The 15,404-nt window shown below is 29.3% G+C and overlaps 4 protein-coding genes across 22 annotated transcripts in view; 2 read left to right on the top strand and 2 right to left on the bottom strand.

The window, feature by feature from the left end:
• The first annotated feature begins 171 nt into the window (after positions 1-171).
• LOC139990512 (uncharacterized) lies at positions 172-1,477 on the top strand. Of its 4 annotated transcripts, none has more exons than XM_072009880.1 (2): positions 172-192; positions 822-1,477. In XM_072009880.1, the coding sequence occupies exon 2, from the start codon at positions 841-843 to the stop codon at positions 1,291-1,293; it is 453 nt and encodes a 150-aa protein (XP_071865981.1). In that variant the 5' UTR covers positions 172-192; positions 822-840; the 3' UTR covers positions 1,294-1,477. The 4 variants fall into 4 exon arrangements, with proteins under 4 accessions (XP_071865981.1, XP_071865979.1, XP_071865980.1 ...); XM_072009878.1 differs by lacking the exon at positions 172-192 and adding an exon at positions 450-606; XM_072009879.1 differs by lacking the exon at positions 172-192 and adding an exon at positions 613-761.
• A 1,269-nt stretch (positions 1,478-2,746) lies between these two features.
• The window catches only part of Hfp (Poly(U)-binding-splicing factor hfp), a 49,041-nt gene continuing 36,383 nt past the window's right edge, over positions 2,747-15,404 (bottom strand). The window contains exons 1-12 of one of the 16 annotated variants that reach the window (XM_072009776.1): positions 10,296-10,437; positions 9,727-9,781; positions 9,230-9,409; positions 8,605-8,668; positions 7,652-8,493; positions 7,228-7,388; positions 5,911-5,969; positions 5,081-5,294; positions 4,091-4,577; positions 3,795-4,006; positions 3,328-3,721; positions 2,747-3,246 (exon numbers count right to left, since the gene is read on the bottom strand). In XM_072009776.1, the coding sequence (XP_071865877.1) occupies positions 3,137-3,246; positions 3,328-3,721; positions 3,795-4,006; positions 4,091-4,577; positions 5,081-5,294; positions 5,911-5,969; positions 7,228-7,388; positions 7,652-7,784 (1,770 nt within the window). In that variant the 5' untranslated portion in view covers positions 7,785-8,493; positions 8,605-8,668; positions 9,230-9,409; positions 9,727-9,781; positions 10,296-10,437 and the 3' untranslated portion in view covers positions 2,747-3,136. Of the gene's footprint in view, positions 3,247-3,327; positions 3,722-3,794; positions 4,007-4,090; positions 4,578-5,080; positions 5,295-5,910; positions 5,970-6,450; positions 6,476-6,544; positions 6,592-7,227; positions 7,389-7,651; positions 9,194-9,229; positions 9,410-9,726; positions 9,782-10,295; positions 10,454-15,404 lie in introns of those variants that run through there. The other 15 variants (XM_072009779.1, XM_072009780.1, XM_072009771.1 and 12 more) reach the window with 15 other exon arrangements.
• Smyd5 (SET and MYND domain containing, class 5) lies at positions 10,612-12,591 on the top strand. Its single transcript, XM_072009849.1, has 5 exons — positions 10,612-10,758; positions 10,923-11,215; positions 11,293-11,608; positions 11,678-11,855; positions 11,948-12,591. Exons 1-5 carry the CDS (start codon positions 10,714-10,716, stop codon positions 12,274-12,276), a joined length of 1,161 nt encoding a protein of 386 aa, XP_071865950.1. The 5' UTR covers positions 10,612-10,713; the 3' UTR covers positions 12,277-12,591.
• LOC139990497 (uncharacterized) lies at positions 12,926-14,866 on the bottom strand. Its single transcript, XM_072009855.1, has 6 exons — positions 14,662-14,866; positions 14,367-14,551; positions 14,229-14,286; positions 13,681-14,155; positions 13,423-13,590; positions 12,926-13,334 (listed from the first exon to the last, which is right to left on the bottom strand). Exons 1-6 carry the CDS (start codon positions 14,669-14,671, stop codon positions 13,196-13,198), a joined length of 1,035 nt encoding a protein of 344 aa, XP_071865956.1. The 5' UTR covers positions 14,672-14,866; the 3' UTR covers positions 12,926-13,195.

Genomic DNA, 15,404 nt, shown 5'->3' with positions numbered 1-15,404 from the left:
ATTATAATGCTTCATTTACAACGTATTTAGAGATAAAATTCTTTCTATAAATAGTATTTACCAGTTGTGTTAGCTTTCATATTAAAAGATAATTATTTTATATTCATAAAATTTGTTAGAATACAAGAAAAGAAAGTTTTAGAAAACCAGATACATACGAAACAGAAATAAGAATCTTTCTTTTATTAACATGTAAGTTTATTAATATCTAAGTAAAATGTTATCTTCACTTTAAAAGCTTAATTCTTAAATGCATAAAGTTAAAATATGATATAAAATTAAAAAATTCAATAATTCTAAATATTATCATTGTCAAGGAAAAAACTTCATTTACAAATTAGTACTAGATTAGAAATAAATAATACAGTATATAAATTTTTCATGGACAATTTCTATGTACATGAAATTTTCGGACTCAAGATTACCAACATAACTCACAGAAATACCAGTTTATAATATTTTCACCATGATCATGTTTTCACTGTACGCTGTGCGTATGCACAACAAACCGTTGCAATAATCGACGTAATCTTTTTCCATTGTTTAATTTAATTAAATACTTGTTTGTATTTGTCTGAATAAATATCTCTACATACCCTGTGGAAGGTACTCTTTGTTTCTATGTAGTTCTTCATACTAAAAAACTGTTTGTGTATATAAATGTTGTAAACAATTATTATATACATTCCTAATTAACTGTTGCTTAATGAAAGCTAAATTAAAGCATTACTTGTAGTTATTTAAATAAAGGTATTAAAAATGTATGATATAAATATCATCATTTTCATTAAATTACGTTTTAACAGCTTTAATTTTTGCAGTGTGTAAAGTGAAGTTAAAATGTCTGGGAAAGAAAGAAGTTTGTTGCAAATTTTTTTAAAAAATTTTATTGCATCATTTAAACCAACCCGACATAAACTAATTGGTGAAGATTATTATGGTACAAAATATTACGAAATTGAAAACCCAAGATCAAGGAGAAAGAACTTACCTCGATATTTTGTACCTGTAAATAAAGATGATGACACGCAAGAATTACCAGTAGAATGGGAGGCATGGTTAAGATATCGTCGAAAAGATCCACCGACAAGAGAAGAAATAGAAAAAAATTATCAATTACAAATGATCAAAAAACAAAATGCTGCGGAAATAGAAGCAAAATATGCATTACAAAAGGTAAAGCAAACTAGTGAAGGAGAATATACACCATTTCCAGTTTATGAGGAGTATAAAAATTATGGTCAAGATTATAAGGTAAAATATGATAAACAAAAGCAAAAAAACGATAAATAGACATAAATAAAATATCTGAGATTTAATTTAATTATATATACGCTTTTAGAATGTTAAAATTAATGGAATATCTAGTAAATATGTACAAACTTTATTATAACATATACTTGTGGTATGATATATAATTTATATGTGTATATGATTTGTGTATAGTCTATGAATAAAACAATTTATTAATACCCTATATCTTTTTTGCATATGTACTTATATTCTTCTGTCAATTAACCCTCTCTGAACAAAAATCAGTCTGCTACTGAATTTAAATAAAATATCCGTTTTATACAGAAGTAATAATAATAGTGATCCAACTGCAAATCTTTCACTGAGCAAAACTATTCAGTAACTTTAACATTTAGCCAACCGAATAGGTCGAGATCTGCGTGACCGAACAAGATCTCTTTTTTACTTTTGCAACGCGTTTTCTCTTTTTTTTTTTTTTTTTGTTATTATCAGTTATTGTTTACCTGGAATTGTTCCCAATTGCGCTACTTTTTCTGCTTTTATAAAATACAGTATATAATAAAATACACCAATTTAGTGGTATTAAAATTAATTAAAAAGTTACAGTATCCGTTATGACTAAATAAAGTTATAATCGAAAGATACCATATTGTAAAAAAATATTAAAATGCATTATGAATTTTTAATTTCACATTCAAGATGTGTTATTTATTTTTAACCCTTTCGCTACTACGGGTGACTACAGTCGCTCTCCGTAAAATGCCACTGAGATACTATGGGCGATTACAATCGCTCTACGTAAGATGTCGCGTATTATACATACGACGAGTATTGCACATCCTCAAGCCTTTTATTAACAATAAAATGGTGTGACAAGAGGGCAGTGTATATGTTGTCCTCTTTCCACAATGAAGAGTTTCGAAACGTCATTATCGCACGTAGAAAATGATTAAAAAACCGAAGTGTGTTGTCGATTATAATCGATTGATGGAAACTGTGGAGCGAATCGCGATACCATTGCCAAATTTGCGATGTTGGCCAATGTGTAACACCATGTTTCGAAAAATACCACACGCAATACCATTATTAAAAGCTATTAGTATTATATCATATTATATTATTATATTCTATAATATTATTTGTTACCAAATTGTAATTAAAATTGAGTGTATTATAAAGTTACAAGTACTCTATTTTGAGGAAAGTTTTTTTCTTTGAAAAACACCGTCGGAGCAGTGAAACGTAAACGCGACCGCCGATGATCTTTCTCGCGCACCGTGCTCTGTTTTGGCATGGCGACTCGTTCAGCGGGAGTGTCGCGGCGGAGAAGCCGCCCGTAACGAAAGGGTTAATCACCTTTAATGTTTTTTAATATTTTTTTTATACTTTTAGTATATACTTTTAATTTGATGTTTTGTATAAACAATGTGTGAAATCGTTAAATAAAATCATTACCGCAAAATATAATTAACAACAAATAATTTCACACTTCTTTGTTTTTTAAGTAGTAAATATTAGTCCTTGATACTTGGAAACATGCGCGGTGGACAGTGTATATGTTAACTTGTTCGAGCGCGGTGAGAAACGTATAGCTTGCTGTGACGTGCGCGGTTGACTAAATGTTAAAACGATTTTTTAAAACTATTATCTTACTAAATAATAATAGTTTTGACTGATCTATTAATTCAAAGTCTAGAAAAGTGTAGATAAACAAAAATTAAAAGCTAGACTTCATAGTCAGAAGATAGACTATAATTGTTGAAATTTCAAAAGATGTATTATGTACTTTCGATTAGACGCACGGAATATCACTCAACGATAAGTATAACTTCTTTTGCTCAAAAGAAACTGACGAATTCAACAGATAATAAGTATCTTATAATCAACCAGAAAAGTCACTATTGTCAAATAAAGCTTGATCATATAGTTCTCCCTTCACTAAACGTCCACCGAAATAACGACCATTCAAAGAATCCCTTGCACGTTCCGCTTCTAAAATGATTATTTAATATCAATATCAAATTAAAATTCACACTTAATTAATTAAAAAACAATAATTCGTTATAAACTTACCACTCATTTGAGAAAATTCAACAAATATTTTTACGATAACTTCTGCATCTTCATCATCTTCCGATTGTCGTTCATTATAAATAATAACTCTTTCTACAACTCCAAATTTAGAACATTCATCTTGAATTTCTTCTTGTAAACTTTCATCTACATCTTCTGGGGCTACCATGTTTCGTAAAATAACAACACGGGATTCAACTTTACGCATAAGTTTCTGCATAACAAGATGACGCGCACTTTGTCCTTTGATCGACATATTTTCTTGTTGCTGTAATGTTTGGGGTTCTGTCTCCTCTAACAATTTCTTCTGTAATTCTTCCTGTTGTTTTTGATGAGCTGCTTGTTCTTGTGCCCGTCTCATAATATCAGAATTCGTCGTAGTTGTAACAGGTATCTAGCCACATTTCAAATAATTTAAATATTGTAACTTTTCAACGTGTGAATATAATAATAAATGAAAATCTTACGACTGGAGTTCCTACTATTGTAGGTGCTACAACAGCTGGAGGAGGTATAACAACTGGCTGCCCAGGTATCGGTTGAATTATCGCAGGAGGCCGAGTTAAAGTTTGCGGTATAGCTATACCAGGCGGAGGTATAACAGGTGCTACCGTTGCTATAGTTGGCGGTGCCATCATTGTCGCTGGGGCAATAGTAGGTCTTACTATACCAGGCAAAGCTGTGTATAAAATTCATGAAATGAAAAATGACTTCAAAGAAAATTTCAGATTCTAAAATTTCCTCTATCACTATTAAGTCATACCTTGATTCAAAATCGGCGGGGCAGCTGCTCCAAGCTTGGTCAAACCAAGAGCAACTGCATTACTAGCTACAGCATCCATTGCTTGAATTTTTGCAGTTGCAGCTGCAGCTGCAACCGCAGCAGCGGTAGGCATCATACTAGTTCCACTTGGCGGACCCATAAGAGCATTTGGTGGAGTAATAGCTCTGCCTACTCGCAAGTATTGCCCACCCAAGTCAAATAAATTCATTGATGCGATAGCTTCTAACGCAGCCTGCATTGTTTCGTATTCAATAAAACCGTAACCTTTATGTCGATGGGGCGAACTGCCTTGTGCCAATTTACAATATGTAATCGGTCCAAACGCTTCAAACACGGATTTAATATCATCCTCGGTCAAATCTTGATGGATTGACGCAATATAAATTCGATTATAGTGTTTACTTTCTTCCGTAATTTCATCAATAACGGACTGGGCTTGGGGCATATTCGACGGACGCCCCACAACCTGAAGAAAAATAAAAATTCATAACTAATACTTTCGACTATTAAAAGAAAAGTATTTGTAACGAATCTGTCAAATATTAATATTTTAATTACAAAAAGAGAAGTATAAAGACAGGATTAGGTCCAGGAACTATATTCTTTATTCGAACACAACTTTTGACGTGTTAATAATTTTACTAATCAAAAGTATTAATTTTTATACAAATAAATCTTTCCTACCAAAACTCATATTTGTCCAAAATAATGCTAGAACTCATTGTTATGTTCGTAAAAATATCAAAAAGTAGTATCATAAGAGATTTTAAAATCTACGGTAAGAATCTAATGAAATCGTTAAAGAGTTTAACAAGATTTTTTTGACCGAAGTACATTTTGTAAATATAATGCAATTCAATCAAAAGGAATTTCAAATTGGATAAGGCTAAATAAAAATTTGCCGACCTCCGGCGGGATGATAGGATTGCTGGGGGACAGGAAATTCGTTATATAGGTACGTCCTGCTACCTTGATGTTACGTCCACCAATCATGACACCATTCATTTGTTCCAAAGCAAGTTGTGCTGCTTCAGGTATCTCGTATTCGACGAATGCGAATCCTTTGTGCTTCTGCGTAACTGGATCCCAAGACATGTTGATTGATTTTATAGGACCAAAAGGCAAGAAAGCTTGCCTAATCGTGTCCTCTTTTAATTCAAAACTGATGCTGCCCACATATACCCTGTCATATAGGAATTTTATTTCAGATGATAGTCGCCCTTCGTTATATTAAACCGAGACATTATTGTTCAATTATATCCTAATTCATTAAGATACTCACAATCGTATCCTATTATAATCAAATAAAAAGGAAAAAAAGCAGAACAAATTTTTGAAGGTTCTTCTAAAAAAATGTGTAAAAGAATTGTTATTTAAAAAAAATATTGTCGATCTAAATATATATATATACTAAATAAAGTACAATACTTCGACAATACTCGAAATGCAAATATATCATATAAAAATATATCCGTTATAAGTGACTATAACATAATTTTACTAAACAGAGATTTATTCAAAAAATTGAATTTCCAATTTGAGACAGTATATATATATTATTGAAAGAATTACAAATGAAGTTCATAATACTGTACTCAATTGATTTAAATTTAATTCTTAACAGTAGAAAGAACGTATGTATAATTTTATTCTAAATAATTAAAATTTATCAAAATCTAATCTGAATGACGAATGAAAGTTTTTAGCCTGTACACAATTAAAGTTGGAATGTATTTTCTATTTAAAACGGCGAGTATCGAAGACGAAATTTGGAGGGCTAAGACAAAGAACAAACAAACCTGCACATGAGGGCGAGAGCCTGCTGTCTCTGCACCTGATTCCGTTGACTAGCCATTTGCTGTAACACAAAGGACCATAGGCCTTCTATTGATATCCCTCCCCCTTACATACACCATGTCTCGTTCATCTCAAAAATCCCCCAAGCTCTTTTACCATTCCACCTTCGTTACTCAACTACTCTTACCTTAACACTGATTAAGGAGTTACATATTAATCAAAGTTAAAATCTTGATACTACATTCAAAACTCCGGATCAAAGCAACATGTAAACTGCAAGTATTTTCATAATAAACTCATTGAATAATAATCTAAATGTAGTATCTTTAACAAAGTCAAATCAAAAAATAATTCAAATTTTTAACATCATATTCTAAATATAAGTACAGTATCTTTGCAGCAAAGAGAGAAAGAATAGTTGAGCTCGAAAGTTTATATCAATTATTTTTCTCAAATCATCCAGAGATTCATGCACAAAAACTTGTCCTCCTTCGCGCTGGTACAGCTCTGCTCCCGCCGACTACTATCTCAAGATATCTAACCTTCGCTTACAGTAGTAACTCAGGAAAACGTTTAGGAGTGTTTGATCATAAGGCGGTTTCGTATCGTTTCTGTCTTGACTTGGTTGACACTAACCTGCACATTAGCAATAAAACTTGCTGCCGCAGGACCAACTTATTCTTCTGCGGGGAGAAAAAATCAACCGATCAGAGTTAGGTTCCAGTGTTCGTTTTTAATTTCTGTTATATTTTTTGACTTTACTCGCTCGTCATAACGAACACAGGTTAATATATTTAGGATCAAATTAAAGATTACTCGGCGGGGCGAGCTAAATTGTAAGGACAAACATCAGCTTAAGACACTATAGACATATTTCTCTCAATTTTTGTTATACAACTGGCAAAGAGCTAAGTAGAGGAAGAAATGTAAATCCATCTTTTAATAAATAGCATTTTTTGAGACAAAAAAGAACCCCATAATTTTAATGTATCATTTCATAAATGTATACATTAATTCCATTGTTCATTCCTATAAAGTATAAGCAATCAACATTCAATTAAATACATTACAAATTTAATAGAACATTGATTTACTATATACCATTTCCATTGTTGATTATATATATGTTAATTGTTTTACTAATTCTGTTGATATGAATGGAATTTTTAATACATTACTGATCATTCTTATTCAAACAAATCAATAGTAATAAAAGGATAGATAGATATTTTTTCAAGATAGAAATCTATGAATGTACAATGGAATATAAAATGTATGTTAGGCGAGTAAAGTTTGTTAGCGTCATGTTAAAAAATTACCTGCTGTTGATGCGCGAGAGTCTGCTTCATTAAAACCATTTTGATGCTTTGTTCCATTGCATACTTTTTTGCTCTATTTACTGTATCCTGTTGTTCAGATGTAATTTTTGGAAGACCCGCACCTAGAATGCCAGGTAATGTAAGATATTTAGCTCCGGGTCCTGTAACAAAATAAATATTATATGTAAAATAAGACACGCTTCATTAATACATGTCTTAAAATAATAATGTTCTTTCAGATCTTATCAGCTATTTGTTCACTAAATTATTATTGACTCTCAATATAGCTTTAATTGGAGCAACAAATTTTAATTGTCACAATTTGTTTATATACATCATATATAAATCTTAAACGTTTTATTTAAATTACTTTAATAGCTTATATTTTTTCTAAAAAATGAAATAATATTGTAATACTACATACCAGCAACAACTTGTTTTATTTGATTGAGATCATATATAGGGCCAGGCAAGAACTCTGATGCATTCCCTACGAAGAAAGTTGGCATTAGACAAAAATGAAATATAATACATATTACATTCAGTACTTCCACCATCACACACACGTACGAACTTTTTAAAAACTGTTGTCTAATATTTGCTTTGAGTCTTTTTTACTTTTTTTTGCGATGATAGAGGTACCAGAACAATTCATTTGATTCGATTTCTTAATTTTTAGTCTTCTTATTTGTTAAAATTAAACAGAATTTGAATTATACATGTAACTAATATTCAATTCAATATATTTAATATTTGGTATACAAGTATACTGTATAATTTTCTTAAGTTTTATATATCTCTATAAAGTCTTCAAAATGGATTAAAAGTGAAAGAAATGACTTAAAAAGAGACGGAAAAAGTAACGATGTCGTACAGCAATTCCCACTGCGGTAGGATCGTCCTCCAAACTGTAAGTTCAAAGAAATTAAAACAATCAAGAACAGTAACGTTATCCTTGTATATAAAGTAATGTATGTACACAATTACATGTATATACTCATACAAATGATTTTGAAATAGAGATACATTTCCTTCTTTTCTTTTTTACGCCATTAAAATAAAAGTTATTTTATATTTTAGATGAGAAATAACGTCAAGAGTGTGCTAAAAACAATATCAAAATTGAAGAGAAATCATTGCAATTATTCAATTAACAGAGTTTTCACATTTAAATTTCATTACTGTTTACACTATCAGCCCCAAAAAAAGACTACCAATAACTAGATTAGGTTTCGTATGATCATAACCAATTTGGTCTGCTAGTCTCTGAAACAGAAATCAGAACACGTTGAAACGTTTCTTTTTCTCTTTTATGACTTTTGCAGTTTCACGAATTAATACTATTAGCTTTGTTCAATCATTTGATTAACAGCTAACCGTGTTCTGGGCTGAGCAATGATGGTTGTGCGCATACTATCCAAGATTGAGGCGACGCACAAATCTGTAAGCACAAAGCAAAGGAGAATACTCTCAGTGCATTTTCTGCGCCATTTTCTTACAGTTTGCCTTCTCCAACCTATCACGTAATTAACCCTAACATGTTCTATATAGCAATGGCGATCCTAATTAATAAAAAAAATTTATCGCGATCGACCTTCGTAAAAATATACTTTGCTTGCGATGTGCACCCTGTTCTAATAACATTTTTGTTGTTTGTAACAGGTATATGTCTCTTCTTTAATAAACGAACAAATTACCTCATCTTTATGTAATAATATAAATGTGATTAAGAAAATCTTAAAAGACATACATCGCCATTGCATCTCCTATTTATAAGCTTCCGCCTTATTGTTTTGCACTTAAAAATTAAATTGGGGATTAAAGAAATTACTTACATTGTAGAAAAAAAAGGACGTTTAAGTAAAAAGGAAGATATGAAATAAAACAAAATTTAGTACATCAATATTTCAAATAAAATATATTCAAACAATTATTTTTATTTTAATAAAATAAATTAGAAGCTTATAATTAGGATGAAAGAAAATTACCCTAAAATGCTGACCTATCTAACATACGCATCATATTTGGTACTCGACAATAGATGCTGTGTCAGTGGGAGTTTGCAAAACTCTGATTTGTTCTGTTCAACGAATGTAGCGTTCTCTTTCTTTGTTTGGCGCACGCTCATGATCACAGCTCAGTCGTAGGCCACAGATTCTGTACTGTCTCTCCGCTGTAACATCTCAGAACAGAAGGACAACCATACATTAGTTTTATTGAGGGCCAACGATCACCTATCACCCTAGCCTACCAAAATATATTCTGAAACTGCAATAGACCACTCAACACTTATAGCTTGCCAGCAGTTTAATAGAAAGCTAGCACCTGATTGTCCTAAGTAAATAATATATGTTTTTCTTCATCATTTCCTTTGCTTAGAAATATATTATGCTTGCTGTTGCTTCTGTGTTCACCGTCTTTTCCAGTTGTACGCTTAATTGTATAGTTTATTAGTGTACATTAGAGATATACATTTATTTGGGAATATTAGCAATGTACCTTCAACTCTAGGTTTCTTGTTTGGAGGTTCCACATTATTCTGGGATGTTGGTGCCTAAGAACATATAAAACATTTATTAAATTTTAAAAATTATAGATTAATAATAAAAGAAAGTTTTTACAATGCTTATTTACTGAACTATTATCATATCATTTTCATTAGTTCTAATATAAACATAATAATATGATTTTAAATATAATAACATCCATTATAGTCATTATAGTAAAAGAAAACATATTTTACAATTATGTGAAAAGGAATTCAAGAAAAAATATAAACATACCTTTAATGAATCTATGTTAAAATAAAATAACTTAAAAATAAAACTAAAAAGAAAAAGAGTTAATAATTGTATTCATTATATAATGAATTATTATTAACAATATGTTAGTAAAATATTGTAGAAATATGTTACTATCATACATTTTATTGAATACTTTGGGAGTATTAATCATAAGTATGTACGTTACAAGCATTTTACAACCGCCATCATGATCCGAAAAATTTGTTACTTGTATCAATTCAATATTTCTTGCAAAAATAATAATTGCAGAAGTAATTAACTTACCATGGCCATCGCTCCGTTCATTATATTTTGTAATCCAACAAAATGAGACCAACTTCTTTTAAATCTACTTTACCAAGCAAATCTCAACCGATTCAGAACAAGTAACTTATATGCAAAATGATCCGAAGCTTACCTTTACGGAAGTGTTATAAGTACTATGTAAGTCAGTAACAATTTCATGTTGAATTGTATAATAATCGTTTAATGAATAACAAAGATATTTCAGTTTCAGACTTTAAACAAAAATACAATCAATCCAGAATCATCTCAATGCATAATATTTTTTACTATTATAAATAACTGTTCAGAGTTTCTGTAATTATAATTTGACTATAGTAGTGTCATTGTAACAATTAGAGATAGAGTGTATTTAAAGGTTAGAAATTAATGTGATTTCTTTGTCAGGGATTAAATTACAATGGATTCCAATGACTTTCAGATCAGATTAATTAACAATGAAAAGGTATAACACAGTACACATGTAATTAATCATTATTTTATATAAAAATTTATGCGTTTCTAATTAATAACTTAAAAGAGAAAGATATATGAAACTTTCTTTACATTTATTAATATAGGAATCTAAATATTATTATTAAAAGTAAAATAATTATAAATGTTTTACAGGGTAAAGGTCTTTTTGCTGTACGTTCATTTAAATATGGAGATACAATTCTAGAAGAAAAACCTATAATTTGTTGTCAATTCTCATGGAACTTAGACTATGGATACTTAGCTTGTGACAATTGTTTAAAACCTTTAGAAACTGCTGAAGAAAATGTACGTAGATTGACTGGAAACTCAGCAATTATTTTACCTTATCCAGAATGCTGCGAAACAAAAAAAGATTTGATTACAGAATGTCCTGAATGTGGCACAAAATACTGTAGTATTGAATGCCAGAATGATGCTTATTTAAGGTAATATTACAATTCCATAAGTTTAATATTAACATTAAGAACATTATATATAACTGTATGAAATGTAAAAATTTTAGATATCATAGTACAATATGTTTACAATCAAGAGAAAAGGATGAGTCTCATCCCTTGGTGCAATTAAATGAAACATGGAAGCAAATGCATTATCCACCAGAATCAGCAACAGTGATGTTATTAATTAAAATGGTAGCTCTTGTTAATCAAGCTGATAATAAAGAAGAGATGCTTTCAACTTTCTCACAATTTTGTCATCGTACAGTTAATGATACTCATGAACTTGCACACAAATTACTTGGAGAAAAGTTTATTGGACAAATTGAAGTGCTCAGACAAATGATGCAGAAAGCCATAAATACAGAATTTACAGAACATGTATGTAGCATAAATATAATTCAAATTATGCTATATTATAAAATAAATTGTTTAAATTTTAATTTACAGTGGTTTACACCAGAAGGTTTTAAAAGTCTGTTAGCTTTAGTAGGTACAAATGGTCAAGGAATTGGAACTAGTGCATTTAGTCGTTGGGTTAAAAATGTATCTGCTTTGGAATTACCAAGAGATGAAAGAATCCAAGTTGATAAATTAATAGATCGAATTTATGATGATATGGAAGAAGGTAAATTTTTCTGATTTAAATATGAATTTATGTTTGTTACATAAATTGTACAAGTTTAAATTTTATTTTATCATTAATGTTATCTTTTTTAGCGGTAGCTTTTTTTTTGAACAATGAAGGTTCTGGTCTTTATATCTTTCAATCATCAATAAATCATAGTTGTGTACCAAACGCAATTGTAGAATTTCCTTATTCAAACAATGTATTGGTTCTAAAAGCTATACGTGATATTCATCCTGAAGAAGAAATATGCATAAGTTACCTTGATGAATGTTGTCTAGAAAGAAGTAGACATTCGCGACAGAAAGCCTTAAGCTCTTTATATTTATTTCAATGCTATTGTAATAAGTGCTTATCACAAGTTAATGATCCAGATTTAACATCAGAAGATGAAATAGATGATGACGACATTTCCAGCTGAAAATACGAATTTTTATAGTATACATGCACATAAATAAATTTTTTAATATTCATATATGTCATAATATATACACTTCAATTTACTTGCATTTATATAGGTAATGTTATTTTATTAGCTCATAATATTAGTAATTACGTATAAAGATTAAATATAAAATCGGTACTATTTACAAATATAATTCTTTATCTGGTTTTATCTCTTTCTAAACATATTTACAAATAAAACAACACATTTCGTTACAAGAAATCAATTAGTAGACTGTACTTCTATGTACTAATTCTCCATAATACATTTAAAAATAAAATATTTAATGTTTAATATTTAACTTCGATATTGCTTATATAATTAAGATACACAATATATTTATCCATAAAAGCTTATTATTTATAAGCCATTTTATTGTAATAAAGTATCAAATAAATTGTATGTATGTGAAAATATTCTATCCTAATATTATACATTGTAAAATACATGTTCATACATATACATATATAAATGTAAATATAACTAGTATACTAATTTATAGAATTTTTTAATACACTTTTATTGTACTTTAAATAACATCTCACTGTTCACGTATATTACATCATAGGTTTTCTTTTAACCTTGTTAATTAATGAGACTAATATAAAACGTTTGAAAAAGAAAATGAAAAATGTATTATATTTCTTTATTTTTAGTTATATGAAAATTACATTTTATTATACATAACAATTATTTAAAGATATTAAAAAATTTGTAATAGTCGATAACAAAAACACTATAAAAAAAAATAAATTATGTCTTTATATATCATGGTAATATGTTTTTACCGATTCGTCTCTTAGAATTTGAATAATTACAAGATCATTAAAGTAATAGGCAAGCTTTGCTTGCATTAGCTCTATACCAGTATAATATGACATTTAAATATTAATTATTAATCCTTCTTAAGTGTTAATACATTTCTTCCTAATGTCATTAAATTTGATATATAATGAGGCACTGGTGTAACCAATATACGTCGTTCTATTAACTTTGTTAAACATGCAACGATGTTGTGACTGCGAAATTCCCATCTGAAATACATTTAAATACATAAAAAAATAGAATTTTGTTAAAACTATAAAATATTAAGTCATATGATTTCATTTAAAAAGAACTCACGCTATTTGTATGTTTTCATTTGGTAATTCTTTTGATACATCTTCATGTGACAAAGGCATACTAGGTCCATTTACAACAAGTACTTCTAAGGTAGGAGGATTATCACCAAAACATTTTTCTGCATACTTTACCCGCTGCTTTTGTTGAGTGAAGTCTATGCCCGTCTTCCTATAGGATATATATGATATGTGATATTATTTTTCTTTAGAACTAAAAATAAATTTCATTTTACATATAAATTTTTGAAAGATATGTTACTTTTTATCAAGAACACCATCTTCATATACCACAGTTTTATTAATATTTTCAGAATTTATTGTTCCTTCTTTCCTCTTCCAACATAATTTGCTCAAAGATTTAAGATCTCTACCCATCAATTTAAATCTTTTAGAGTTTTTATAACCCAAACTTCTTACTACAGCATTTAAAATATCAGATGAAATAGTTTTTTTGGTAGAAAAAAAATATTTTTGACCCATAAATAAAGCAAAAACGTGTGAAATTGCACGTTGATTTTCTTTCCCTCTTTTATTTTTATATTTTGTTGCTATTAAAGACATATATGTAATATCATTATGTGTATATATCTTTACATTAATTTTCATATTTAATGAATCAAAATTATCTTGCATATTATTTTGAATTTCTCTGTTTATGAAATAATTTACAGTTTTATCAGAACCTATTAATATATAGCCATACCACATTTTTTTATTACTGTGCCAGCTTATATCTGAAATATAAAAATTTCATTACATCAATCTATAAAATAAATGAAGTCTGTGATTGAATTTTGTGTGTCTTACCAACTAATCGTAGTGTTGATAAACGATCTCTTAAAATTTTCTCTGTAACTTTTTCTTCCTATAATAAAAAATAAAAGAAGCGCAATATATAACAGTAAATAAAATTAATAAGATTATATGCCTGTACATAAAACTTACGATGACAACCATTTTAATAACTTCTGCTACATTGTGTGATGTAAAATTTTTGTGATGTTTAATTAATTCGGATCTTATATTACTCCAGGATATTTCTGGAAAAACTGGCGCTACTGATAATTCTAATTCCTCGAACTTGAATCTCTTAATAACGTTAACTATCTCTTGTACAAATGTAGGCGTTGCTAAAAAATTTAAAAGAAATTATTAGCACAATTTTAACCCAACGTTTCAAAATAACCTCTTTGAATCATAAATGACATTTCAAGATATTAATTTATCAAAGAATACTAACCGGTCGGCATTATGTACAGCAAAAACGGAATAAAATTTAACAACAGAGTAACTTTATAATAGCATCAAAATTTATGAAACCTTTTCAAAATCCATTATGATCTAATATCAAACATTTCACGCATTAACAAAACATATACCCAAACGTAACTTATTTCCCGCCAAAGCAGAAAGATTATGTGGTGCCCCCTCGACCAACTTCACAATCAACCCACAAGTGGCGCCACATCACGAACTACAAAAGCGCTTCCAAACCTCGTCAGTCAAAAAAGCAAACCCTAACCGCACGCATAGACTTTACATTTGTAATCTTTTTCTCCAGAATAAACCACATCTTTTTAGCGTTAGCATCTCGTCATCTTTATAAATTGGCAAACATTAAAAATAGGAGAAAATAAAACTTTTAATTTCTTCCAGTTGGTATAATATTTTAACCCTTTGCGATTCTATATGTGAATGAATAAATCGTCGAGTGTAACTCGAGATATTATATTTCGTATACGATATAATATAATATATCATATAGTATATATATATATATTCATCCATATATAAATATGTTATTGTGTTAGCTTGCCGCTAAAATATTGAAATAGCGGATATTAACTTGGCGACAGTAACTGATGAAAATGACCAAAATGAAAGTTCAAAAATACCGCGAATCATAAACGGTTAAATTCTATAAGATGTAAAATCTATACTACGATTGATCTGTGATAATACGCAAGCGTATTGTGACGATAC

This window comes from Bombus fervidus, chromosome 9 (genome assembly GCF_041682495.2).
Source record: "Bombus fervidus isolate BK054 chromosome 9, iyBomFerv1, whole genome shotgun sequence".
NCBI classification, from domain to species: Eukaryota; Metazoa; Arthropoda; class Insecta; order Hymenoptera; family Apidae; genus Bombus; species Bombus fervidus.
The sequence above is the reverse complement of the archived record's forward strand: the minus strand, read 5'-3'. Positions and strand labels throughout refer to the sequence as shown.

Bases quoted from the DNA above. Each gene is read 5' to 3' on its own strand.
- Smyd5 (XM_072009849.1), top strand. From the start codon at position 10,714: ATGGATTCCAATGACTTTCAGATCAGATTAATTAACAATGAAAAG. The intron at 10,759-10,922 runs GTATAACACAGT...AATGTTTTACAG, and splicing joins GATTAATTAACAATGAAAAG to GGTAAAGGTCTTTTTGCTGT. The intron at 11,856-11,947 runs GTAAATTTTTCT...TATCTTTTTTAG, and splicing joins TTATGATGATATGGAAGAAG to CGGTAGCTTTTTTTTTGAAC.
- LOC139990497 (XM_072009855.1), bottom strand. The intron at 14,156-14,228 runs GTAAGACACACA...TTTATATTTCAG, and splicing joins ATCAACACTACGATTAGTTG to ATATAAGCTGGCACAGTAAT. The intron at 13,335-13,422 runs GTGAGTTCTTTT...AATGTATTTCAG, and splicing joins AATGAAAACATACAAATAGC to ATGGGAATTTCGCAGTCACA.
- LOC139990512 (XM_072009880.1), top strand. From the start codon at position 841: ATGTCTGGGAAAGAAAGAAGTTTGTTGCAAATTTTTTTAAAAAATTTT.